Raw genomic sequence first — 14998 nt, forward strand, 5'->3', positions numbered from 1 at the left:
GCCCACCTTCTCTCCCACACACACGCTGTTGAAAAATAGGCAGAAATGAGAAGTGGAAGACCTGTTCCCTGGGTGTCGGGTGATGGAAGGAGTTGTTCCTAGAAGTGGACGAGCATTCCCCTGGAGGAAAGAGGTCAGCGTTTTTGCAGGAATGAGGCTTGAAGGTTTGAAGAGACGTTGATAAAGGAGACCAGGGTGGTGGGTTGTCTGTGTCAGGAGCTCCGTCACCCTGGGCTGACACGGGCATCTCTCGGGCCTCTGCCCCGGCTCTTTGCACGGGCTCGTCTGTCTTGGCGTTCTGTCACACTGCTTTTTGTTGTAGCATTTAGCTTGTATCTAACTTGATATTTTAATTGATTTGGAGGAAAACAAACAATTGTGTCTGTTTTAGGTCTGTCTTGGTATTGTTTACTGGTCCTTATCAAATTGGTGAGTGCATTCCTTGTGTGCTAAGTCGCTTCAGTCGTGTCCGACTCTTTGCGACCGTGCGGGACTTGTAGCCCACCAGGCTCCTCTGTCCATGGGATTCCAGGAATACTGGAGTGGGTTGCCATGCCCTCCAGGGGATCTTCCCGACCCAGGGGTCGAACCCACGTTTCTTATAGCTCCTGCATTGGCAGGCAGGTTCTTTACTGGAAGCGCCACCTGGGAAGCCTGGTGAGTACATGGGGCTCTTGTGGACTGCAGGTTCTCCTTCCCCTTGGAAAACAGACTGATGCCCACTTGGTGATTCACAGTGGCTTTGGTTCCAGCCCCCTGGGTGGCTGACAGTGCATCCACCCATTCTCTCCCCAGCCCCGCCGAGCTCTGTCAGCCACTCAAGGAGCAGGGATCCAGCTCTGTTTCTTGGAGTGTGATTGCCTTTTCCTCCACTGTGCGAAACCGGTGATGGAGAAGAGTGTGAAACAGGCGCGTTCTGTTCCTGGAACACCTGCAGCTGCTTTGCCTGCACTGTGGGCCTGATAAAATAAAATGCATTAAGCTCCTGTAATGCATTTTTGTGCTACAAATTCTGCCTTGGGCACTGGGTCAGTGGAGGCGGTGTAATCCAGGGATCACTGCTGGTGGGAGCATAAGTGGCTAATGTTTTCCGACAAGTGTTCCTATAGCCACCTGCTGTTCCCAACGTGGACTTACAAATGAGCTGTGAGGTCAGTTTGCCGTCCTGCATTTTAAGAAACTTCTGTGTTGTTGGAAAAGTGTGATCCTTTATAACGAGCTTGCCCAGTCGTTTCAGACACAGGCCAGGCATAATTGTTGTTCACATTGAAATAAACAATTCAGAGAGCAAACGGTCCTTACTGATGGGTTGAGATTTGGAGGGTCCGCTACCGAGGTATCTCGGAGAGCTTTGGGAGGCCTTGGGTGGGCTCTGCTGGCTGTCTGAGCGACAGGCGTCTGATTTTCCTCCTGTTGGAGCACACGGGGCGGGCGCGTCAGTGCAGGCAGCCCACCCACACAGCGCCGCCCGAGGCCGCAGCCCGGAGGCGCCTTCACAGCGCCGCGCTCCTAGGGCATGTCCGTGCTTCTAGGGTCTGCTTGAGCCTCTGACATTCTGAAATCCAAATGAGCAAGAAAGTGTGAAACATTTCTCGTGAGTGGGGTGAAAACACCCGAAGCAGCTGGAGCCGAGGCCCACCCTGGTCTGAGGCCTCACTAACACGGCCCTCTTGGGAGAGCCCCCAAGTGGGGGAAGTCTGTCAGAAAACAAATGTTTAATTAAAGCCCGTAAGTATGCAGACCTGTGCAGTCTCGCCAGCTTTATCATCCTCTCTAATGTTCGTTCGGCTGCGCCGGGCATTCCGCTGTGGCCTGCGGGGTCTTTGATGTTCATTGCGGCGTGCACCCCCAGCCGTGGCGTGCGGCATCTAGTTCCCTGACCGGGGGTCAAGCCTGGGCCGCCTGCAGTGGGCGCACAGACTGCTGGGGAAGTCCGATGCCAGCTCTAAGCGGCGCTTTTTACTCCAAGATAAAGCCAATAAGCAACATTTCTGTCTGGCAGGGATTGAATAAAAATGTCAGGGGCTCAGACTTTGTGAATTTTGGCATCGCTTTATCTCCTTTAGGAAATCCCGTGGAAGAAAAAGACAGTTCCAACCCCCTGCGCAGTTCCTGAGGCTCAGAGGGAAGAGAGGCTGGGGGTCCCGGCCTCAGTCAAGGGTGGGGCCTGTGCTGCCTGCGGGTGGGAGGCTGGCTCCGCCCTTGGTCCTCCAGCTCCTCCACCCGCAGCAGGACAGGGTTGGGGGGGAGGGCCGGCTGACAGGTCCCCAGTCTGGCTCAGGCCGGGGCCCTCGCCCTGCTGCCAGCAGTGCTCAGAGGTAGAGACCTGTCTCCTCTGCCCTGGGTGTTCTCTTGGGCAGTTATTGTCACTGATTTTTATAAACAAGTGAAACAGGAAATATTGTTACAACTTTCATAGCACTTCCGGTCAGTCGGGTGTTGGTTTTATATCATCTTTGCTTAATGATGGCATCTGTCAAGACTGTTCTCAGTCCTGGTGGGTGGTCTCACAACACCCACACCTGTCTCTCTGTGAGCAGAGGTAAGGTTTAGCTGTAGATGAGGGGTCTGAGTGGAATGGATGACTTTCAGATGTTGGCTTTAAAAGCTGAAGTTTGGTTCCCACTGGATGAGCGTTTTTGGAAACCTGCATGTCAGACCTGTGTGAGTCCTGGAAGAATGCGCCTCGGATCCACTTTCTGCTGGGAATGTCTCCCGGGCCACGAGCTGGGGGCCCCCGATGCGCCCATTTCCGCCCACGAGCGGCCTCTCTGTGTGTTCTTTACCCAGGATGGTGTCTGGCTGGGGCGTGGGTTGTCCTTTGTGCTCTGCCCTGTCTCTTGGTGTGCATGGCCACAGTCCCCTAGGAGGAGCCCAGCCGCTGTGGTGACCTGTCAAGCCCTGAGGGTGTAGCTGCTGGACCCCTTGCAGGGCAGCTTGGGGTGGGGTGGGAGGTGGGGGCTGGGCTGACTGACCCCACCTGTGCGGGTCTGGCTTCCCCCCTCACCCAGGATGGCCTGGCCGAGCCAGGCAGCAGCAGGAGAGGGGCCTGAAGAGGGTGCCGTGGGACACGGGGCTTAGACAGCTGCTTTGCACCCTCCCCTTTCCATCAGGGGCTCGTCCCGAGTGCTCGTCAATGCTGGCAAACAAACGCTCACCCATGTTCTTGAGTGTCTGTGCAGATTTACTAAGAACAGCTCCGCAGCCCTAACAGAGCTCCTAACTGGCCTCCTGCTAGGCCAGTATTTCACGGGGAAGCAGTGATCAGGGCTCCTAGGAGCCAGGCAGCTTGTGTGTATGGTGAGCCGGGGGGAGCGGTTGAGGTTAAACTATGAACCTCACTATGAACCACTTGTTTTTCAAAAACGTCTACCTTGGCTGTTTTCCTCTCTTTTGGAGGGTTGGCATTCTTCTCACCATACTCTTTACTGCCTATGCCTCCCAAGGACTGTATATGTAGCTGTCACAAGCAAGAGAGTATTGAAGTTGTTTCTAAAACTACTTCATGCTGAACTGTGGGGCAATAAGGAGCCTATAGATGAAAATATATCTGTATGTGAGTGAGAGTGATAATGATAGGTAATATCAAAGCCCCTTTCGCAGCTGATCAGCTGCGTCCTTTCTGCTCTCTCCCCCTCTGCACACTCCTTGGCCGACCCTCTGTGAAAAGGCCCCACTTGGTTTCCGATGAACGGAGTGAGGAAGCTTGAGGCTGGCCAACCCAAGACGGAGGCTGTAAACACCCTGTGCTCTGAAACTGCTCCTCACTGAAATAAGAATAATCTTGTTCCCCGGTAGCCTGATTTTGCATCTTTCCATGTGCCCAGCTTGGTCTCTGGAATTCCATCAGAGGGTAATTGACCGTTCATGACACTTGAGTGGAAACAGGTCTGTGGGTACCGAGAAAAGAGGATAAAGATTCAGCCCGCCCACCAGCCCCTGCCCCCTTTCCTGTATCCAACAGCCCACCCCGCCCACCAACGCCGAAATGCACGAGCCGGTTGGCTGTTGTTGGTAGATGAGAGCCTGCTCAGCACTCGGGACAAGTTCTAGCATGTATCTTCCACTCGGTGAGCTATCCTGACAGGAGAGGGAATTGAGCTTAATTTATATCGTCTGATAACCTCAGTGCAGCACCTTGGGAAGTTAGCCTTCCAAAATTGCCCCCGGACTTTTCCCCAGTGGATTACAATGCCATCTAATCTTGTCTTTTTTTAACCAGCTCTACCCCCACAGTTACCTGTCTAGTAGTTTCCACATTTCAGAAGTCAGAGCCAAGTGTCAGGGTGTGTCTGAGAGGGGCACAGAGCCTGCATAGAGAAATAAGGTGTTCTGGCTGAGGAGAATCCCCGGGTAGGGGCAGAATATCCAGGGTGATTGTGGCCGTGGTGCCTGGCTTCTTTTTCCAGACAGAAGGCGGGCCCTCCGGTCCACCCATCGAGTTGGCGGTCGCCTGGAGTCGGCAGAAGGCGGGCTGCGGCAGAGCTGTGAGGGGGTGTGGTGAGACCTGAGCCTCTCCCCTCCTTCCCAGTCTGCCTTTGACTAATGAGGTGTTAGACTGAGCCAGGGCTGAGTTAATTTCAGGGCTAATCCATTTCCTGCTACTTTTATTCAGCCAGCACCATCCATCAGGAGGAGAGGAGAGCCCTGGGGACCCTCTTCTGCATCACCCCAATATCTTGAAGGCAGGGAAGGGCAGCAGGGGGCCTCCCGCCCTTATTAGAGATGCCGAAGGTGTAGAAACATGTGAGGCCTTGGCGACAGAAATGTCTCCACTCACTTCCGGCTGCTGTGTGGCTGGCCAGTGCCCCCACCCCCGCCCCGCCCTGGCAGCCGCTTCTCCCTGCCCGGCTGGGCTTTGCTCCAAAAAGATGATTGTGCTCGTCAGACGAAGGATGCATATTGAGGCCATCCATGCTTCTGCTGCGAAATCCTTTAGGAGAAAGACAACTGGTATCCAATATCTTCAAGTAATGAACTTATCAGTAAATATAACACACGGGCTCATTAATCTTCACTTTGCTTTTGGGCCAAGTGGGAGCTCAGCTTCTCGGGAGATGCAGTTTCATCTGTTCCTTCCCTCAAACCTCGTCCCAATTTAGACTCTCACACACTGCCCTGCTCTCCCTGGGAAGCAGTTAATAGTGTTTTTTCACACAACGGACTGTCCAGGCTCGGCCTGTTTGCCCAGGCCGTGGGTGTGTGTCTGCACTGGGTGTGATCAGGACATCAGAGCAGGACCGTGAGCATCCCGAGGCATCTTCTCTGGGTGAAGAAGCTGCTGTCCTTCGTAGGCAGTCTGCTTCAGCTCCCACTGTCCTGAGATCACTGCCTCCGCCCCCTTTTCTTGGAAGGGAATGGAGGATGAGGAGGGCGGCAGACCACAGGGCGCTGCCCTTCACTCTGCCTGCGGGGGGTCTGGGCTTGAAAGAGACCTGAGATGAGATGCTGTTTGCCTGGGGAACAGTGCGGCGCACACCTGGTGTACAGGCCCCAGGAGGAGGTTCAGGAAAGGATTCTGATTCTCTGCAGCTCAGGCCTCTGGGACCTGGAGGTGTGACCAGAGAAGAGCTGATGGGATGAGGTGATGGGGGAGCCAGCCCAGATCTCCCGCACCTTCCCAGAAAGAAAGGGCCAGACAGACGCAGGAAACTCAGATGACTGCCCACCCCGCCCCCCACGACACAGCCCCTGCCCCCGTGTCCTCTCCTCAGCTCTTCCTTCTGCAGCATCTCGGTTGCAGAGAGCCTGGCCCACAGCCCCGCCCACTCCCAGGAGGAGGCGGGTCTGGGGCAGGGGGCTCACCTCCTGCCTCCCGGTGGGGTTGGAAGTATCTGGCTCCACTGAGACACCAGCTGGACTCAACATTTCTGTTCTTTCTCTTTAAATGCGATACCTTCTCCAGCCCTTGAAATGACCCGTTTTTCCTGGAGAGCCCCACTCGTGTGTGTTTGGTTTCCCTCAGCCTTTGAGAAGCAGTGGGTGTCCTGAGCTGGGTATTGAGGCTTGCTCCTGCCAGGAGTGCCGAGCCACCAGCTCTTTGCTCGCCGACACCCGCGTGGGGCTGCCAGCCACGCATGTCCGAGGGAGGCACTGTGCGGGTGCCTTGGGGTTCCACCCTCAGTGCAGCAGGAGCCGCTTGGACTCAGCGTGTACGTGCGGGTGCTCTTGTTGGGGGGGGTGGTGGTGGTAACAGCAGGGACGTGTGCTGTGACTGCTGCCCACTCTCTGGACCCGAGCGGGAGCCGGGCTCCGGGCCCACCCTGACCTTGCCTTCTCTGCTTCTCCCGCTGCTGCAGGTTACGTGTTCTGCATGTTGCACCGCCTCCCCGAGCAGCACGACTGTACATTTGACCACATGGGCCGTGGCCGAGAGGAAGCCATCATGAAAATGGTGAAACTGGACCGGAAAGTGGGGCGCTCCTGCCAGCGCATCGGGGAGGGCTGCTCCTGAAGGCCGGCTCGGCCGCCACGTGCCGCTGTTGTTAGTTCACTAATGTTAGCCTTATTTAGGACAGAGTCAGCCAGACACCTTGTACTGGGCACGCGTCAGACTACAGCCAGTCCGTTTCCTTCCCTTAGCCAGCCATCCTGGTACTGTAGTTTAGGGGTTGATGGTGGTTGGAATTGATTTCTGGCTGGTTTCTAAGGTGCCTGCTAGCCATTGTATAAAATTAAAACATGAAGAATATTTTTTTTGAGCATGGCTAGTGGATTTAAAACCACACATACCTGTCACTGCTGGAGTCAAACTTAAAAAAGCCTTAAGTGGAAAGCGTTCCAGACGGAGACTCTGAGTCACTAGAGGAGAAGCTGGTGTTCAGGTCCCCACGACGCACGTGGCTTTGCCGGAAGCTCTGGTTAGTGTCCGGCCTTCACCTCTCCACTGTCCTTAGTCCCGGTAGCCAGGACCCCTGACGGCCAGACGTGCCTGGGCCGCAGGCAGCTGCTGAGATCGGCCCGTGGCTGGGCTGGGGGTGGCCTCGCTCTCCCACTGAGCAGGAAATGGGGGTGGGGGCAGGTTCTTAAGAAATTTTTTTACCTGAATTAATATGAAAAAAACTCTCTCATCCCACGAGACGAGAAACAGTAACCTCACTTTGAAAATTAGCTCCACTCAAGACTAGCCCATGAACAAGAACCACCTTTTCTACACAGGCCCGCCCTGGTCACAAGAAGCGACTGGGTGCCCTGACCCCACGGCTCCGGCCTGCCGTCCGCTGAGTGCAGGGATCCGGCCCTGATCAAATATTGCAGCACAGCAGCTGTGGCCTCTGCGGCTAGGTTTTTTAAAGATGTTTCATAGCCACCAGGAGTGGACAGCCGTGCTGGGAGCTGCTCGCAGCTCCGTCCTGTGCAGCAGGAGCATCCTCGCCCCTCAGGTCCCTGTGGCCCCGCAGCCCATGGGCCGCCAGCCCGCTCTGTGACGCAGAGGCTTGTTTGAGGGGGCAGCGCCTGTCGCCGGGACAGAGGTGGGTCTGTGTAGAGCATGGTTCGTGGGCGGGTGGGGAGGGCGTGTGGCTCAGCGTGCGCCACTCCAGGGGGCAGAGGGGCGGAGTGGAGGTGGTAGCTCAGGCCAGGCGGGGCGGGCCTGTTTGGCCTGTTAGGAAGTGCTCACCAGTCAGGTTGGAGGGCAGGTGGGAGGGAAGAGGGGCCCTTGAAAGCCTGAGCAGGGGTCTGGACGCCCCGAGCCCTGTCGGACCCAGGCCGTTGAGAGCTGCCCAGGCACAGGCTACTGGGAGAGTTGAACCCAGCAACTTAACCCTTTCTTACCACAGCAAATGATCACTCAGCTCTGTCCACAAATTAACAGTAAATATCTGCAACTATAGATGTTTTTGGTCCAAAAACTGAAATAAGAAATCATGCTCTTCCCCCTACACCCTGCCCCCAAGGCACCCCCTCCCAACCAGAGTGGAATCCGCTGCAAAATCTCCAGCCTTAATTCTTGCTTCAGGACCCAGACCAGGGTCTTGCTCTTGGGCAGCCCAGGGCTGAGAGGCCAGGCCTGCCCACGTTTACCACTGTTGTCAAGCCACGGCCCTCTGGCCAGTACCTGGCCATCCTCAGTGATGTGGCCCGCCTCAGCGCCCCACCCAGCTCCGATCCTGGAAACGGCCACCAGGCGCCCTCCCGGCCCCGCTGCTGCTGCTGCTGGTGGCCCCGGGACGCGGGCTCTGGAGAGCCGGCGCGCACAGGGCTCGCAGCCCCTGGTCGCTTCCTGATGGCAGAGCTGGGGGGTGGGGAGGGCTTGTTCCCCTGCAGTATCTGTTCTGTGAAGTTTGTTAAATGTAAGGAAAGCTTAAATTCTTGTATCTTTAAAAGAGAAAAATCTTATTTAACCCTTTTGTGTTCTAGATTTACTCACACACATAGCCTAGAGCCCAGTTTTAGTTTTAACCTTGTGAAAATATTAAAAGAATCTTGTAACTTTATTCTTTTTCTCCTGCTGAAAAAAAAATTAAACCAATCGTATGACAGCCTGGATTTCTCTGTTTCGCCGATTCTCCTAAGTGCCACCTGGATGACCAGGAAAATGGTAAAAGGTACCCCCCCAGCCGGAGGGCGAACGAGGTGGAGGCGCTGTGGGGGGCTCACTCGTCCCTCAGAGTCCAGGCTCCGCAGCTGCCGCGCCGGGTTCTGTCAGGTGGCTCTGCCTCAGGTGACCCTGCCTCAGGTGACCCTGGGGTGGAGGTGCGTCTGCTGAGCCGGCCTTTGCTGGCACCAAGGGTATGTACCTGGGGGGAGACAGGAGGAAGTGAGCGCCAGTCCCGAGGGCCCCAGGGGTGTGGGGGGTGGGTGTGCCTGGATCCCGGCACATCTGAGACCCAAACCTCCCCCAGGGACAGCCCTGGAGATGACCAGCATCTGATTGTAAGTCACCTCACAGGCTTTAAGCAGGACTAGGCCGGCTCAGGGTGGAGGCTGTGACCGTGTCTGCAGCGCCCAGGAGCCTGGAGGCATTCTGGGAAGGTGCTGCAGAGCTGCGGTGGCCACCTGGGCCCGCACCCCTCCTGATGGTCCCAGGGTAAGTTCCACAGCAGGCTCACTTGGCTCACGGGACAGGTGTGCCCGGATGCTGTCCGCCCAGAGGTGAATACGGCCCAGAGCCCTGGGGGAGGGCCCACAACCCACAGGAATTCGCTTCGTTTCTGAAGAGAGCCCACGTCACGTCTCACAGCTGTGAACTCAGGACTTGTGAATGCACACTTGTATATTTGCTCACCTAGGCTGTTGTGCAAAACAAAGCTTGCATTCTGCCCACAAATGAACCGTCAGGCTTCTGGACCAAGTCCTCCTTTACAGATGGCTCAGAAAAGCAGTTCCCCACCCAGAGAGGCCCCAGAAGCCCTCAGCAACCTTCACAGACCCAGAAACCCAAGACAAAGGAGGGCTAAATTCTCTGCTGAACCCCCTGCCCACACCCCAGCCCAGAGGCCGAGTCTGTGCCTCACCTCCCCCTCTGCCAGCTTCTCTGCAGGGGCTGAGGGGTTGTAGCCTCAGGACCTCGGCTGGGAGAGCCTGACAGCAGGTTCCTGGCGCTTCCAGGTCCCTCTGGGAGCTAGCACTGCCTTTCTCAGAAGGCAGCCGGGAAAGCCAGGCGCTGAGACCTGGGGAGCCCTGCCTGAGGCCCGAGCTGGTCAGCGCTCGGAGCTTCCTGCGGTCCCCACCCACAGCATCTCCTCTTCACTGTCAGGGCCCAGGCAGGTCTCGGGAAACCCCAGTAGCTGCTGGGGGTAAACCAGGAAGCCAGGGCTAGAAGCAGCCATCGAGGACGACAGCCTGTCACCTGAACACAGGGTGGAAAGCGGAGGCCGCCACCTGCCATGAGCAGCACGGAGACCTTGGGCTGGTCGAACCTGTCCTGTCCACCCCACTGCTGCTCGAGGAGGCAGCTCACCTGGTGACAGGCTATAATCATGTCAGCAGTGTTCCTGGGTAGCCAAGGGAACCCAAGCCCTGGGGTTCTGCTCCCACCTGACGGGCCTTGGCCCCTCCTGGAGCTGGCTCTCAGGCGGCAGCTTCAGCTTTCCATCCCAGCTGCAGGGACACCAAGGGGAGACGGTAGTGGGGGCGGGTGGGACAGCCTCGTCGTCTACCCTGGGCTTAGGGCTGTAAAGACGCAGGATGCAAATGGTAAACGCTCAAGACCCCCGTCTCGATGAGGGGGATGAAGGAAGTCTTTAGGCCATGAGCCCTCTTGGGGCCTGGGGGGCGGGGTGAGGTTTTTTTTTTTTTTAAAGCAGAAAGTCACTTGGGGTCAGGGAGCCCCTTCCAAAGTCTGCCTTCCAGCTGGCAGAGGACAGGGACACAAGGCTGGGCCCGTCTGGATAGTCGGTCACAGAGGAAGTGAGTGACTAGCCCAGCTCAGAGCCAGACGAGAGGGAGGGCACCCCCACCCCTTCGCTAGGTTATTCCATGAACATTCTTTCTTAAGCATTTTTTAAAAATAAGTACTTTAAAAAGAGTGATTTTCAGCAGTGCACACCTGTGCTCACCTCTGCAGTGGGGGCAGCTCCCAGCCACGTCGGTTCAGCAGAGGGTCCTGACTGCAGGGCCCCAGGCTGTGTGGTGGGCGTGCAGGCCCTCGGCTCTGCTGAGGTGTGGCCTGTCTCACGGACACCAGCAGGATCAGCATGTCCTCTCCTCTCTCCACCCCTACGCAGGGCAGGGCTGGGGTGTACCAGAAGCTGGCTTACCCTCCAGCGAGTCCCCCTCACCACTCTTTCATTTCCTGCAAAACGCCAGGGCCTTAGGATCCTGTCCAGTCACCCAGGTGTGACCAGGTCAGCTTCCGGGGGGAGAAGCAGGTGCATCCCGGCTGCCCTGTCCATCCTTTCCCAGCTCTTCCTCTGACTCCTGAGTGGACACCAGGCCCAGGACAACTTCTGCTACAATAAAAACCACCGACTGCACTTTACATCCCTCAGGCTGCTAAGGAGCACTGGACTCCCACCGGAGCCACTGTCAACGCAGAATCGATGGCTGCAGCCACATAAGTAAACGGAGCGCGGCCTGTACCGCTGCCCACGGCCACCACCACCTGCCCGGCCACCGCCCCAGCCGCACCCAGAGGAGCCGGCCACCCACATGGAAGATGCGAGTGAAATCGAACCAGGAAAAAACAAAAAAAGCAAACCACTAATGAGGAAAAACTAGGAGACACATTTAATTTTGTTTTCCTCCTTTGACACCTTTTCTTCTCTGTCCGAAGGGAGGTTCTTAATTGAAGCCGCACTGGGGAACGCTCCCTTTATTATCAGCTGGCCTCCGCACACAGGATGCTCTGCTTTTTATCACAGATGAGACCTCCCTTTCCCCGTGGCTCTAGAAAGAATAAGTGATTACAATTCTGTTATCTTCTAAATTAAAAAAAAAGGTGAAGTTGGGTCGGCACTGTCTGCACAGTGGTTTGACAGTTGGGGGGACAGCATAACTCCTGAGCGATTTTTGCACAATTCAGAAGCTGCTTTTTTCTTGGCCAAGGACTCCGTCTAACAAACACATCCCACTCTAGCTGAAAATAATTCTCTTTTCCCCAACTCTTCTAGGGATAAACACTTTTATTTGTCAGGAATCAACATACTTCATTTACTAAGATTTAAAAAGTGATAATTTAAAGAGCAATTGAGAAGAGTCCCACATCCATCATGGGCTCATGGTTCTAACTAAAACCAGAACAACGTCGGAAAAAGCACTGAGACTATGGGAAGACAAGTGTGTGTGTTTCAAGTTTCAAGTGCTTGGCACCCGGCCTCGACTGGGGCACGTGGCACGTGCCCTGCCTGCCATGCTCAGAGCCAGCCCTCCAAGGAGCTCCAGGAGGTGACTGAACAAAGCTTTCCCTCAAAGAAGTCTGCCTCTTACTCTGCACAGAGCTTTATCTAAAGTGAAGGGCAAGAGGCTCTGCTCGTTCTGTCTCATGACCTGGTTACAAAGGTGGTGTTTCCAACAAAGGGCCAGAGGCCACAGACACCTGTCCATCTGCCCCAACCTCCTCAACCCCACACCGTGCAGATGAGCTGCCGGCCCTCCTCTGCCGCTGCCCCCTCCCGGCCTGGCCAAACCTGCAGCCTGGCGCCCACAGCTCCCCAGGGACTCGGCCTCTACCCTCTGCTGGGCGGAGGGGTCTGGTGGGGCTCCCTGGAGCTGGGTCTCGGCCTCTGCACTCCCCCTCAGCTCCCTTGGTTTCTCCAAGTTTGGGGGCCATTTTGGTCCATTTGGCTCCCGGAGGGGTGGGTGGGGGGAGTCCTCTGTAGGATAGGCCAGGGCTCTGGAGATGTCAGTCCCCTATGGATTTGTTGACTGCCTCCCATCCCCCAAACCAGAAGGCTCATCAGGGAAGGTGGAGCCCCTGCCTAGTGGCCGGAGGCAGACTGGAGTGCCCTGCTGAGCTTCATCAACATCCAGAACAGGCTTCCGGACCATCAGAGGCCCTGAGAGGCAGCTGCCGGGGAGGGGCAGCCTCGCCGTCCCTTCCTTCCCTTTACGTGATAACAAAGGTGAGTGAACTGCTGCAGGAGCAGGGAGACAGTTCTGTTCTCCAGACAGACCTCAGGGTGGAGAGAATTCACCGGGACGAGAGAGAAGGGCTGAGCCGCTGGCCAGCCAGGCACGGTCCATGCCTCCTGGTTGGCAGCTGAGCGGCCAGGCGGCGTTCGTCCCGTGCCTGGATGCAGAGGGATGCTGCAGGGCCACGGCTCAGAAGGCTCCAGACCTTCCCCAGGTCAGCAGTGCTGGCCTCCAGGCTGGGACTCCTCTCTGGACAGGTGACTCCATGAGTAAGCCCGTGAACAGGTGCTACCTGCAGAGGACCTGAACCTTGCCCACTCCTGAGTCCCCTGCTCCGCCTGTTTCCCTGTCGGCAGTGAACGCGCCGCCGGAGGAGGTGCTGAGTGGACAAGAATTCCAGGCTCTTAATTGGCATCCAGAAGCTGGATGCTGAGGGAGGTGGTCACCCACCCCTCGTGAGCAAGCGAGCGGCCCCATTTGTTACCAGAGCCCTCCTCCCATGGTGAAAAGCTGCCCCCCAACCCAGGGGGTTCCACTCACCCCACACGGGGGGATGCAGACAGAGATCAGAGTCAAGGGCACTGAGGGGGACCCGCAGAAAGACAACCATCTGGTTTATTCATGCAGCTTGAAGCGACCCTACTCCTCCAGGACCGATAAGCCACTCACATCTGTGTCACACTGGGAAGAAAGAGCCGACCCACTGGCTCTTTGCACACCCACGACCAATGTGTGCTTAAGACAGAAAGTGCCCAGCTGTGCGGAGGGCCTGACCGCGGCAGCCAGCCACCGGGAGAAGCTGGGGAGGGGCTTTCACAAGGCGGTCAGCGCTGGGCAGACATCACTCAGACACGCGGGACAGATTAGATGGTTTCAGTGAAGATTAAGAGGAAAGCTGCTTAGGACTGGTTTCCCCCGCCAACCCAATCCCTGGCTGAGTATTATGGTCTGGGGGAAAAGCAGCAACCACTGGTCACCAGCAGGCGGGAGAGGCCCCTCTTGCATTCCAGACCCTGACCGGCAGGACGGCCGTCCCCGCGCACTCCACTAGCATGGCATCAGGGCAGGTCCAGCCTAGCCGGAAGCTGGGGCAGGTTTATCTCTGCATATTTCTGAACGTTAAATTAGCTGGTGGCATAATCGCTGTTTCCTTGTCAGCCTCCCAGGCTTAAAGGCGGGACTCGTTTCAGGAATGACAGGTTAATGACCTGGCACTGTGAGTGACGACTAACTCCAGTGTCCGCAGATCGATCTGTTCACTGTGCACTTTGCTGAACTTCCTCAAAGGATTTTCCCGGTCAGACCTCGAAGCCCTGCCTCCGCCCCTCCCTGAGGAGGCGAGCACGCCACTGCTCCGCTCTACCCCACACCCCACTGCTCAAAACTGAAGAAGGGAAACTGCAGCATCAAAAGGGTTTAAACAAGTGATCTGTGGTTTGAGCCTTTCAGAAAGATCTGGAATACGTATGACTCAGCAAATGGAGAGTAACTAGAAGAGATGAAAGCCGCTTGGTTGCCAGGGCAGTGTGTTCCACAGAAGTGAGCACACTGACACCTCCCTCCTCGGCGCCTCTGGGTGAAGGCCCGCCACACCCCCTCCCAGGCCCGTGTCCCCGTGCCGCTTCTGCATGCTGACCCGGGCCTGCCTATCACTTCCTTCTGTGCCCTCTGCGGGTTAGATTAGAGAGGTAGGGTGTTAATGGAGGACTTGATGAAGATTGAAGACCCACTCTCTCCCTCTGGAGACCAGCCTGATTTGAACAAATTGAGGAGAACAGAGCAACCCCTTTGTGTCCTTGGGAGGAAACCCGTTCTGCGTCCCTTGTCACGGCCAGGCCTGCTCCTGTGGGGGAGGGTGTGGGGGGAGTCCACAGGGACCCCTGCTCGGGCGGGGGACACGGCTCCCATGCCACCTGGTCACCGCATCACTCCACACGTGCGCCTCCTTTATTGGTGCTGCCGGTTGGGTGAGCGCGAGTTGGAGCCCGGGCTGGAAGGCAGGGAGCTGCTGCTGGGGGCCTGCAGGGCGTGGGGGTCAAGCTGCTGCCCGGCCGCGCTGGCACCCCCTGTCCCGGGCTCGTCGCTGCAGTCCTTCTGGGCACTCTGCTGCTCGGGACACTCAAAGTGGACGCAGTGGAACACCTGTGAGAGAGGAGAGGCGGTGAGTGTAGGCAAGTGTCCCACCCGGGCTGTGACGAGTCAGGTCACGGTCCCCAGGGGAGTTAGAGAGGGTCCTCTGCCCCCTGCTGCAGGCGCAGACAGGAGCAACTAGAAGGCTGGAGCGTGTTTCAGGGTAAAAGTAAGTGGGCTGATGGTCCAAGAGTTACAGGCAGCGTGGTGTGGATTCCTAGAAAATGTTCCCACCGCACTTCTCTGTTTTGGGTTTCTTTGGTCTCATGAGCTTTTCTTTCTCTTTAACTAATTCTTATATCAGGCAGTTGGGTTAGAAGCTAGTAGGGTTGATGGTGGTGGCGATGGCTGCAAG

The 14998-nt window shown here is 56.7% G+C and overlaps 2 protein-coding genes across 9 annotated transcripts in view; one reads left to right on the forward strand and one right to left on the reverse strand.

Annotated features, from left to right (window-relative positions):
* ZFAND3 (zinc finger AN1-type containing 3) overlaps window positions 1-8480 on the forward strand; it is a 314815-nt gene extending 306335 nt beyond the window's left edge. For all 3 annotated transcript variants that reach the window (XM_015102524.4, XM_060403164.1, XM_060403165.1), the window contains one exon: window positions 6300-8480. In XM_015102524.4, the coding sequence (XP_014958010.2) occupies window positions 6300-6454 (155 nt within the window). In that variant the 3' untranslated portion in view covers window positions 6455-8480. The remainder of the gene's footprint in view (window positions 1-6299) is intronic.
* BTBD9 (BTB domain containing 9) overlaps window positions 8414-14998 on the reverse strand; it is a 414784-nt gene continuing 408199 nt past the window's right edge. For 4 of the 6 annotated variants that reach the window (XM_042237502.2, XM_042237504.2, XM_042237503.2 and 1 more), the window contains exon 11: window positions 13111-14655. In XM_042237502.2, the coding sequence (XP_042093436.1) occupies window positions 14461-14655 (195 nt within the window). In that variant the 3' untranslated portion in view covers window positions 13111-14460. Of the gene's footprint in view, window positions 8739-13110; window positions 14656-14998 lie in introns of those variants that run through there. The other 2 variants (XM_027958482.3, XM_060403161.1) reach the window with 1 other exon arrangement.

The sequence above is a fragment of the Ovis aries genome, chromosome 20, assembly GCF_016772045.2.
Source record: "Ovis aries strain OAR_USU_Benz2616 breed Rambouillet chromosome 20, ARS-UI_Ramb_v3.0, whole genome shotgun sequence".
NCBI lineage: Eukaryota > Metazoa > Chordata > Mammalia > Artiodactyla > Bovidae > Ovis > Ovis aries.